General features: G+C 35.2%; 1 protein-coding gene across 1 annotated transcript; it reads right to left on the bottom strand.

Annotated features, from left to right (window-relative positions):
- Window positions 1–3,590: 3,590 nt before the first annotated feature.
- Window positions 3,591–11,468, bottom strand: LOC143576151 (uncharacterized). The gene is made up of 12 exons (XM_077060318.1): window positions 11,204–11,468; window positions 10,598–10,840; window positions 9,984–10,133; window positions 8,975–9,416; window positions 7,733–8,308; window positions 6,961–7,123; window positions 6,810–6,883; window positions 6,601–6,682; window positions 5,505–5,630; window positions 4,215–4,321; window positions 3,976–4,130; window positions 3,591–3,902 (listed from the first exon to the last, which is right to left on the bottom strand). The coding sequence occupies exons 1-12, from the start codon at window positions 11,354–11,356 to the stop codon at window positions 3,666–3,668; spliced, it is 2,508 nt and encodes an 835-aa protein (XP_076916433.1). The 5' UTR covers window positions 11,357–11,468; the 3' UTR covers window positions 3,591–3,665.
- Between the last annotated feature and the right edge of the window lie 953 nt (window positions 11,469–12,421).

Here is a 12,421-nt window from a genome sequence, read left to right as displayed (position 1 = left end):
ATCATAGGTTTTGAACAATATGTATATAATAAGAAAAGCCTCAAATCTTGTATACGAAACAAACAAATAAATAGCAATAATTTGGATTATATGAGGTCGCTAATAAGAATACATTAGCGGCACCGTCTATAAGAGAATACCAAATAGATTCGGATTTTATGAGGTCGTTAATAAGAATACATTAACGGCACCGTGCTATAAGAGAATACCATATAGTTCACGGATTTATGATTCAACCCTCCAAAAGCGGTAAACACATAAGCACGTAATCATGTGAGCATAGAACACCAAATCGAGCATTTATTTAAGTAAAGTATACAATAACATTTGTGGTTTAAGACTCAAGTATAAAGCATTTAATTTGAATAAATATGAAAGTCCTCCATGAAGCCTTGCCTTACGAGGTCCGAAACTTAGCCAACCGGAGTCGGAGAAGTAACTACCAAAGGAAACAAGGGGTGTGTATTATATATATGTTGTACCACCATAATCAAGTGTTAATAATGTTAGATGAACAAGTTAGAATAGAAGATTATGGTTAGTTTGACTTGAGAAGTCAAACCTTCAAGAACACAATAATAACAACCTTAAGATCTTTGTATTTGGGAGAGAAAATGGAGATGTAGCAGGTGTAAATGAGGGGGAAAGAGTGTGTATATATAGGGTAATGTTGGTGGTCAAATATGGGTGTTAAACACAAGAAGTTTCATGCAAAAAGGATCAAAAACAAGCACAAAACAACAAAAACCATTTGCTGATCTGATGCAGCTCGCGCTACGTGACGGCCTTCCTTGCCCTGGTCGCGCAGCGCGTCGTGCCCAAAGGGGGGGGGGCTGTTCCAGCTCATCTAGCGTAGTTGGTTTCGCATCCAGAAGTTCGTTTTTGATGTATTTTGCTCGTTTTAAATGCGTTTTTGAATCCGTAAAAGGGGTTTTTCAAATTGAACAAATGGGAATGATTTGGTAACATAAAACTCCAATATTTTATATATCAAGAGTTTCGGTTTATAAAACGGGTCGGTTTACAACATAAAACAATACAAATACGAATACAAACAAGACCCGAAATTGACGAATGTCACACATGATGGGTATATATATAGTACATAAGATTAGGGTTAAACACAATTAGGAACCAAAACCGGGCCCTAATAAAACCGGCCCAAAGGCCTTCATAACCCAACATATAAATCTCACACACACACAATTATAATAATAATAATAGTAATAATAATAATAACAATAATAATAATAATAATAATAATAAACCAACACCACCAGGCGACATGCAGTTGGAATGACGAACTGAAGTGTGTGCCTAGATCTAGGTTTTGTAATCGAAAGGGAGGTTGTGTGTTGGTGGCTGGAGAGTAGGTGGTGTGGTGGTGGTCGGAACTCAAAACGGAAGGTGTTGTCGGATGTGGTTTGTCCGATTAGGGTTTCACCAGATGGGATAGAGTCTGTGTTGTGAATTGTGATTGTGAGAAAAAGGAGAGTATCAACTTGATGCATCTTGATTTTGATTCGGACATTCGAAATTCGGATAGTTCGGATACGGATTTTCGGATAGTTCGGATACAGATTCTTTTTGAACACCCCTAATTGAAGGAATGCCAAAGAGTGTATATATAGAAAGAATGCATTATTAATAATTAAACTTATTAACGTTAACTATTAAATAATAAATTATATACTTCTCGTTACCAAATTATTAATTATGATTAAATACTTGGTATAAATAAATATTATAAGTTTAGTTTTGTGCAATATCATTAAAAAAAGGTGTCCAAATAAATGTAAAAACATATAACAGTGTCAGGAAGAAAGCAAATTTCAAATCATAGTTCCATCACTCATGACTTCGGCTATAAAGGTAAAGATTGGTTTGAATATGACCCAAATTTATGTCGTGGTATCTAAATGTGTCCATTGTTACATCAAGAGAGTTATGTGCATGCCAAAAGGGTTTGTGAGATCATTGTTGAACGAGTCGATAAAGGATGCTTCAGCCGATGGTTTGCTAAGGAAGTTTTCAGTTGTGGAAGCACAACTAGGTTCGAATGCTTTGGACACGTTTGATATTTCAAATTTTGTTGTACATCTTAAGGCCGATCTTAACGTTGATATAGTTTTATGTATGCATTATGTATGCAAGAACAAATTAATGCTTTGTCGTAGGTGATGTTACATTTCTTGTTGCACATGGAATATAGCAGTAAGAACCTTTGTTAGTTGCTTATATCTTAGATATTCATTTATTTTTTTGTTATTACAGCTTAAAATACCAAAAATTGCAAGTTTTATTAGGGTCTTTTGATTTTTATTATATCATATTTACTTTTTTTTTTTGCAAGCATAAGGTATAATAATCAACTTTTGATCCGAAACAACAGTCTAATGATGTTTTACAACAAAACCCTCGTCTCACTCTCTCCAAACACTATAAGAAGCTTATCAATGGTATACGTGTTTGTATGTTGTATGAAAATAATGAGTTGGTATCGAGTGTAATGACCTAAGCCGGTCTTTATAATATCGACTTTTCTTTAACCTAGGCCTCTAGGTTAAAAGCAAGGGTGAGTGTTTTATTAACCTATGCTGCTAGACAAAAAGCAAGGATCATATTTCAAAATCTTGGGAAGCGTGCTAATATACTGTGTAAAAACTATTGGCGCCCATTAAAACCATCTTCTCCCTCTTCTTAATTATGTAAATACCATGGGACGCTTATAAATACTATGAGACGCTTATACAACCTTGGGACCACTTTCACTAGATCTTAATGCACGTGTTCTTGTTTATTTGCTAAGTTCATCTCAACCGGAGGAGACCAACATGTTCTTGGTTGGGACCACTTTCCACTAGATCTTAACGCACGTGCTCTTGTCGTTTTCAATGGCATTGTAAGCTGATAAAATGGTTTTCATGGGTGTTTGGGATTTCTCATTTTACCTCCGTATATCTTTTTCCCAAAAGGTAATAAGTTATAATATCGTGACTTTTTAACCTATCCTCTCACAATAAGTCACAATACTAAACACATTTTAACTTATCCATCTCATGTTATATTACTTATAACTTATTAATTTTTGGATTAACTTTTGGTCCAACACCAAACACGTTTTACTTTTACGTGTTTTAGTTTTCATTCTAAAACTATTTAATGTATACTTGATTTGTGTTGCGTTTTGTAATACAAAGCAAAACCAAGAGCTCGCTCTATTCGCAGATTGGTCCGACTCGTAATTCACTTCTAACCCGTGTTCGATAGCCCGACCCCTCTCTCGGTTGGTCCCGTCTACTACGAGGTTCCCTAATTTACAAAAAAAATTACAACTCTGTTTGTCCTCTATAAAAAAATTGCAACTCTGTTTATTATTCGAGTAGATATCAAGCTAGCTTCTTACAAGTGAGTTTTGATCAAGCCATCGGACCATAAACACGAGGATGAATGAAATCCAAAACAACAATTTACAAAATGGTTTGAAATTATCGAAAGAACCAACGTATTATTTCAACCACGGCACTATACATTTATTCTTGCGCATAACAATCACCTACCAAACAACTAAATTTCAAGTGACAAAAACTAAAACCAAATACACGAAATGAATATAAGAATAAAATGAATAACGCTCTATAAACAAGTAGAAGTATGAAACTTAATTAAGAAGCGTATCTTATTTTCAAAGGAGACGCGGGTCCCACACCATCATGGAGTGCCTTCACGAGTGCAGTGAATTTGAGCAAACCTTCTTCACTGAACCACCTCATCTTCCAGGTCACAGGACGGGTGTCAAGTGAACCATTTGACGATTTCGTGGGTAAGTCCCAAGGGGTGAACTCTGATGTAACAGAAGTGAGGGTTAGTGTCACACACCACCTCTCTTTGGTGTCTATAACCTGCTCATTTATATTCAGATATTATTATGTGATAGCTTGTTTGTTTAAATTCTTATTATAATTAACAGCTTACCATTTCCAATGCATTTGCAATGAAACAACATGTATTAAGAGAGAAATATGGAGTAAAGATGTCTTGTGAATCAAAACCAAATTGGGAGATATCTTCAATGCATACAAGCATATATCCACCAACAACAAACAATGATCTTGAAAACCATTCATTATCTGACAACCAAATTAAATCATGTTGCATTACATACAAGAAAGTATTTTTTTTTTTAAATTTTATATAAAACAACAAAATGATACCTTTAGAATTATTGTTACAAAATAGCACCATTGAATACTGAAGGATGTTTGTTTTTGAACCTCCACAAACATCTCTCTCAAACAAAGCAACCTGGATCTTGTCCAAACTGACATACATATAAACCGAATGCACGCGTTAAAGTAGAAAGTTCTCAATTTCAACCGCTATCATTTTAGGGAGTGTTTGGACCTTGGTTTAAAAAAGGACCACAAATCATTTTAGCGGGTGTTTGGATCTTGGTTAAAAAAGTGTGCATCTATGTACAACCAAATAAGTTTTTATTTACAACCAAAAGCTGCTCATCTCTCATCTGTGTTAACATATAAACCTATTTATCAAGTAAACCTTTCATTATGTCTGAAAGCAAAACTAGATGAGACGCGCCTTTTTGCCCCTCATGCGTTTTCCTCAGCCTTTTTAAACCAAGGTTTGGATATAAATTTTGAAACAGTTTTGTCTTGTTGTGTAATAAGGTTTAGTGTGAATAAACACACACGCACATAGCATGAAAGCAATAAACGAACACAGGGATTACCATGGTTTGGTATAAACTGGCCTACGTCCACGGATGGCAACCAGTATTCTTTTTTCAGTGACAAATCAATTAGAGGTACATATAAATTGTTGGTTCAGGCCCCTTTGATTACGTTACGTTATGTGCGTGCGTCTGGGGGGGGGGGGTCTGTGCCTGTGCGTGTGCGTGTATGTATATTGTGCGTGTGTGTGCATGCATGTATGTATGTATGTATGTATGTATATGAAAGTTTAATTTGTAGAAAGTAAAAGGAAAAGCTTGGTTCTGTTATATGAAACAAAGAACCTATATATATATACCCTTACACACACAGTATGCCACCTTTATTTTGGATGATCTATTTAATTAGATAAGCAATTTTGGATGATCAGTTTCATACCCGATAATATAAAACTAATAACTAAGAGTAAAATAAATTACCGATGCATACCATCTATTAATCTAATCTGAGAGACTTCACAAAAATGTATCTCCTTTTCCTAACAAAAGCATCCTTTCCAGCCACTTTGTATATAGTTTCTTATATAATCAGAATTTGCCAAATACTCAAGCATGTGACTATGACTATCTAGTAATTACAACTAGAAGCAGCAGAACAGAAGTATAGTGATCCAAACACAATTGTTAGCAGGCCATCTTAATACAACTGATTACCTAAATCAGGTAACTCACTGTCACATAATCACATTCAACAGGCATCATCTAAACACCTCCTAACAGAAACAAAGATCGTTTTTGGTAAGTTAGTAATCACCTTACAAGAGGAAATCCTTTCATCTTGGCATTTGAATGAAAGAATTCAAGCATTGATATAAGTAGTCTTGATTTCTCTACACTCCTAGTTATGAACAAATACCTCCCCCCTCGTTTAGCGTACACCCTGTAAACGAACCAAACGTTCAATGAACTGTTTGGCAGGAAATTTGTTTATTTAGTAAACGAAGGAGCATGAACATAGCTTCTTGTTCGTTTAGTTAAACGAACAGACATGAACACACGCCCTGTTTGTTCATTTATGTATGTGAACATTCGTTCATTTATGTTCACTTGTTTATGTATCCATTTAAAATTTTCAGGCCATTACATATTAATCCAGTTTCATCAACTTTTCAGGCCCAACAAATTGACGTTAACTTATACTCTTAACTGGCGTTTGTTAAGTTATGTTCGTTCATCTACGTTCAGTTGTGTTCATTTGTTTATGTTCATTTACGTTCAATTGTGTGTTTATACTATTAACGAACGAACATGAACACGTTCATTTTCTTGACAAAGGAATACGAACAAGACCATTTGTTTGGTTGTCCGTGTTTGACCATTTGTTCGTTAGAGTTAAATGAACGAACACGAACTTGCCTCGCTCGTGTTTGTTCAGTTCGGTTTAGGTGTTTTCGGTTTTTGGTTTGGGTTCAGTTTAGCTTCAGCATTGCTTTGAGCTTGAATATTTTGGGCCGAAAAACAAAAATGGGGTTAAGTAATACATTTTTTAATTTATACCTAATTGATTACTATGGGCTAATATGTTTATTAAATTCTTATAAATACTTGAAATTAAATATATAAAATAAAAACCACAAATTCAGTTATGTTTTATTTGGTTTTCATTACATGCAAAATTAAAACCAAACTGAAAGCTCGTTTTTTAGTATAAAAACACAAAAATAAACCATCAATCTTTTTTCGGTTTGGTTTTATCGGTTTCGCGCACACACCTGGTTTCCCAAGGAGTGTCTTTAATGCAAAAAACTGACACATTATAAATTTAAAAATATAATATTTTGGCAAAAATTGTTTCATGTCAGCCCAACTTGACCCGTCCCAAAAATTACCCATTTTGAACCGTTACTAACCTCACTGCCTGGAGTCCCAGACCTACTAAAACCTCTTTAACATCTTCAGTCCCAAGGCAACCAACTAGACTTGGGCTAGATCCTGCAACATGAGAGTAATATTAATGTAAATAGAAATAAGAAACAATATCATACTCAAGACGTAACATTATTAGACAATTATAACCCAATTACAATTTGCTTAATGGTCATACCGCAACAAACCTAACCTGACCCATCATGTTCCCCATTAAGGAGTGCAACATACAATTTCTTTTCACAGCTAAGTAATAACGCCATTCCCCTATATAACAACAACAACAATAATGTCATTTAAAACAGATATAGTTAACGCATAAGCGTTAAAAGTTAAAACATTACCTTTTACTGTATCCGGATGGATCCTCACACAAACAATGGCAAGACACATATTGCCTGCATGTTTCGTGAACCCCAAAATCAGCAAGATCTACTTTGAAGTTCTTTGAAATAAAATCTCTTGTACCCGGACCTGGTATGAGTTTTTCAGGAAAAATCCCTCCTCCTGCATCAATAAAATTAACGAGAAGTTGGAAATTTGTAAGCCTGCAAACTAGGCCGGTCAGGCAGGCGGGTTCGGGTCAGAACAGGTTCTAAGTAAAATGAGTTTCGTTCAAAGCAGGTTCTAAGCAAAGTGAGTCGTTTTAGAAAAAAGTACACATCCACCTGTACGGCCCCACCACATGTTAAAATGGTCATGGGTGGTGCTAACCTATTTGGACCTTTTTAAGTTATATGGTTTAATAATAATTACATGTTTAAACCCGTTGACTAGTTTAAGGTGACCCATGTTGACTTAAAAATGATCCATTTGAACCCGTTGACTATTTTAACAATGGATCACAATTGTCACCCTAGAAATTTAGAGGGGATTGGGTGGGTCAAGTTGGGTTGTCCAAAACACATTTTGTACAAAAAAATCAAACTTTTTTGGAAATAACTAGTGAGTCATAATTACAAAAAGTTATATTATTTCCACAAATAGCTTTTATCAATTTAAACATCCTTGTGGAAACTTGGACTTAACTTTGACCCACCAGAGATAAAAGAAGACCCGAATAGAACTATTGATAAATAAAGAGGTTGAAACTGCCACCTATACACGCATACATACCCTCAACCAACATCCGGTAATCACTTATGCTAGTCTCTTTGTGTAGTTCGTGCGTCTTGAAGTTATTAAATACATGCGCATCATAATCATCATCCGTTAAAGAAACAACTCTCGTTTTTGGTTTTCTTTTGCATGTTTTTTGGTCCAACCAACTTGCTTCTTGCTTCAGAAGGCCAACTATTTCACCATCATTCGGACTTGCTTCATAACCATTGTTGCCTAATAGTTCAGAATCCCCATCTTTTACAATAAACGATTCATCCTCTATCGTTTTTGTTAAATCTTCACAAGAGAAAAATGATATGTTATCCATACTTCTTGCAGAGTCATGATGAATAATAACTGATTTAGTTTCAACATGCTCGTTTTCACTATCGCTTGTATCGGTATCTGAAGATGCGTATGACTCTAAAGATAATTGTAAATATTCTTCCTCTAAATTATGGAGGCGATGAAGAATATCCTCTTGATAATGAGGTGGCGATCCTGTATAAACCGAGGGTGAATGCGCTTCAGTAATATTATACATAGTCATAGTATCCAAGATTGTCATTTCTCGTCTTTCAACTTTGATACCTGCACATGTAAATGGGAAAATATATCTGACTGTTGTAATAGAATTTGGGCTGTAAACAAACCGAATGTTCTGTGAACCGTTAGGGGGGAGTTCATTTATGTTCATTTGTGTGTTTCATAAACGAACACACATGAACAAAACATTTTTTCATTTAGTTAAACAAGATCATGAACGCATGTCTCATTCGTTCATTTAAAGTTGTTTATCTTCAGTTTTGTTCGTTCGTTTGCGCTTATTTAAGTTTGTTCATTTACGTTCATTAATGTATTCACTGAATTTTTGGCTCGTTACAATTTAGTCTAGTATTAATAACTTTTTAGGTCCAACATATTTTTGGCTCTTCACATTTACTTTTAACAAGCTTTAGCTCAGTTGTGTTCGTTCATCTATTTTCAGCTATGTTCGTTCGTTTATGTTCGTGAACTGCTCGTTTTAGTTGTTAATGAATGAACTTCAACGAGCATGAACACAATCATTTTCTTAATGAAGAAACATGAACAGGAAAACTTTGTTCGTTTAATCATTCGTGTTCGGCCGTTTGTTTAGTTAAGAATTACACGATCAAACACGAATATACAAGTGATTAACAGATTTCTAACTTGGTACTACAGGCCATATACTAATAAACCCTAATAATAAACACTAATAACAATAATTAATAATACCATTGTTATAATGTTTCGGTTTCAGGCGACTTAAAAACGGCCCATCTTCGGTCTCATGTGATGCAGTGTTAACAGACAAATCATCATGCGGGTAATAAGATTCTTGAAGTTCCAAACGGTGGTTATTTTCAAAAACATCAGCAGAGCCCGATATGTATCTTGTTTTTTTACCAAAATGTTTTAATCGTCTCTTTTTTCTAAAATCCTTATCTTTGGTGGGACTTTGCATATTGCCCTTCATATGATCATCAGGAACATAAGTCATCCACTTGTGAAACTCATCCAACCATAAAGCGGAACGTTCTCGTTTCATGATCTCAATTTTTTTAATAAATTTAACGTTCTCCAGTTTGTCTCGATCCTCGTCATCATAAGTAATAGAGTCATCATAGGATATAGAACTTGCTTCAGTTTCAATGCTTGCAACACGAGATAGCTTCCGCTGAAAATTAAGTCAAAAAAGTATGCATTTTCATTGTGTTTTATACTGCCTTGAAGGTTGATGTCTAAACTCTTAATAATCAGTTTTTTGATGTTTTGATGAACTGATTCTGCTTAATTACTAAAAGCAAAGATAACTTTACCTTCATCTGTCCATTAGTTACTTGAGTAAACAAAATCTGATTATTACAATCTCAAAACAACACAAGCATATACAAACACTATCTCCTACAACCCATCTAACTAAAGTTGAGTACTAGATTCTGAACGGGGTGTAAACTTGCCGAGCTGAGCCAGAGCTCGGGTTGGTTAACTTACCAAAGCTCGCACTCGAATTGTTAATTCTTAACGTTAGGCTCAAGCTCGTTTATTTAACTAACTTAGTTTTAGGCTCGAGCACTCTCGATTCAAGCTTTTAGAGAGCCTATCTCGAGCAGCTCACAAGTAGCTTGGCTTGTTTACAACCATAATTCTGATTATATAATATCACCCCATAATCACTTTCAAAAAGCACTTCCAAACACACAACACCTATTCAATTCAACAAAGTTACTAATAAATAACTAACCATTTTTGTGTTAACACTCCCCTCTCCTGCAGCATCATTTTTAGCTGGGTTATAAAAACCAAAGCTAGCCGGTTGCGTATGCCTACCAGCAATAATAATCTGCCGCTTCCATGCCTCTCTAGTTGATATCCCTTTGTCGTCTAATATCAGCTGCAATTTACACATTAAAAAGGCACAAACAAAACATAATAATATTATATATTTTCTTAATAATAAAAAGACAACTAAGAGACACAAAACTGGTTTTGCTGGTCAGCCACCCCGAGTAAACTGAAAACAGGACCAATGAACACCTGTAGTTTATCAAGCGTTGTATGAAACAAGAAAAATAGAGGACAAAACCGCAACATGGTTGGTATTTATGAACAATTTTGTATCTGGAACATCGTAAAGAATTATAGTTTTTATTCGATATTAAAAAATGAAATCCTAGTGTAACCAGGGGAAACTGGTAGTTCACTCTATTTATATATGTGTTAGTGAGGGCATATCAGTCTTAACGGTGTTAGTGAGTTTGACTGAAATGACAAAAAATGAAAACCCCCAGTGTACATTAGGGGGAAAAATTGATGAAAGTGTTTAGCAATATTATATGTTTTTCTTCCAATTCTTACCGTATCAGGATCAGAAAAGAAGCTATAAATTTGTGCTCGGTACCAACTAGCAGCACATACAGGGTTTCCTTCTAACCATAAATTCTGAAGTGATGGAAGACCAGTTAGGAGTTCAAGCTCTTCAAAACTAGAAATGGCATTGTAGGAAAGATCAAACCCCTCCAGTGACTTTAGATTCTCGATCCCACGAATAGTAGTCAAAGCATTGTACCTCAACACCAATTTTGCAATTTGACATGATACCTACATACAACCGAACCTAGTAAATCACTCATGGTAAACTATTGGTAGGGTCTCGGGCCGCTAAGATCCCGGCTCTGAAAACCTTATGTTAACATGTAAAGAATACTATCTAGGCTTGTAAACGAACACGAATGGGCATGTTCATGTTCATTCGTTTAACTTTAACCAAACACGAACACAAACAAACTGTTTACAAACGAACATAACTGAATATAGATGAACAAGCATGACTGGGGGAACACGAGTTATAAGTAAACGTGAACATCAGGTTCAGTAAATGATAACACTTCCAAGAGTAATTATTTACATGATATTGTAACTCAAGAGGAAGGAAGGGGTTATAAGAATATGAAATAACCTTACCTTACTAAATGAAGCAATTGTCCTCAAGTGATTGAAACCAAGGTCTAGGTGCTTCAACTTGCTACATCTCCATAGATTATCCACTTTAGAAAACTTGTTTCTACTTAGATCAAGGGTTTCAACAACAGGTAGAAGTCTCAAGGAATCATCCATCAAAACCAAGCCATTATAAGCACAAGAGACAAATGATAATCGCTTCCACTGAGGCGAGTCCTCTATCGCAGCAATTCGACTAGCGAAAACATGTCGAAGCGCATCCTGTTTCACCTCAACAAGAAAGAAACATCATCTCAAAATACTACCTCACAATTGTCAACTGGACAATGATATCTCTCTCACGAGGTATCAATAAGGTCTAGAGATGATGGAATAAAGCCAAACCTTTCCTCTGAAGATTCAATCTCTGTTATTATTTAATTAAAAGGGTCGATTCATTACATACATATATCAAAAAAAAGGAAATCAAGGAAAGGAGTCTGAATATGGAGCAAATATATATATGACTTAAATATAATTTCCAATATATCCTAGGTAAACAAACTGGGCGGACATAAACAAGGGCATGTTCTTATTTGTTCATTTAACTCCCGTCAATGATTCACGAACAGTTCACTAAACATTTGCAGGCCTAATCCTAAGGTAGATAGACTAAGATAAAAATGTGGCTAGGCTAATCAAAGCAACAGTCATACAAAAGTACTAATAATAATAGTAGTAAACTTCTGCTAGCATGAGGTGACGAGTAAAATACAGTAGCAACTAGTAAAAGAGCAACCAGACGAAAAAAAAAAGACGCACTAACCCCCTTGAAAGTACCTACACAACAACAAGCATACACAGTATAAATTTCACTCAGAGAGAGCTATTAGCAGGTTCTTGGAGGGTGTCATGGAAGTAAACCTTACCTCTATACCAGGGGATAGAGAGGTTGCTCTAGATAACATGAAATGCATTTAAACGCAAACCATACCTCTATCCACCCATGAAAGCAAGCTTTACATGAATAACATAAAGGAAAATTACATAAATAGACAAGTTTGACCAATAATTTACCAAAATAGACATGTCTATTTAGCCTATATCTCTTCAATCATTGGTTTTTTAACCAATAAACAACTGACACGTCACCGAAGTCGGCTAAGGCGGCTAAGCCTTAGCCTCCACTTTATGGGCACAAAATTTTATAAAAAGTAAATAGGTCCCACCTTTAACCAATAA

This window comes from Bidens hawaiensis, unplaced genomic scaffold (genome assembly GCF_021521415.1).
Source record: "Bidens hawaiensis isolate Kalapana, Puna unplaced genomic scaffold, B.hawaiensis_p1.1 tig00001440_1, whole genome shotgun sequence".
Classification (NCBI taxonomy): domain Eukaryota; kingdom Viridiplantae; phylum Streptophyta; class Magnoliopsida; order Asterales; family Asteraceae; genus Bidens; species Bidens hawaiensis.
Note: the sequence above shows the minus strand (reverse complement) of the source record. Positions and strands in the feature narration are given on the sequence as shown.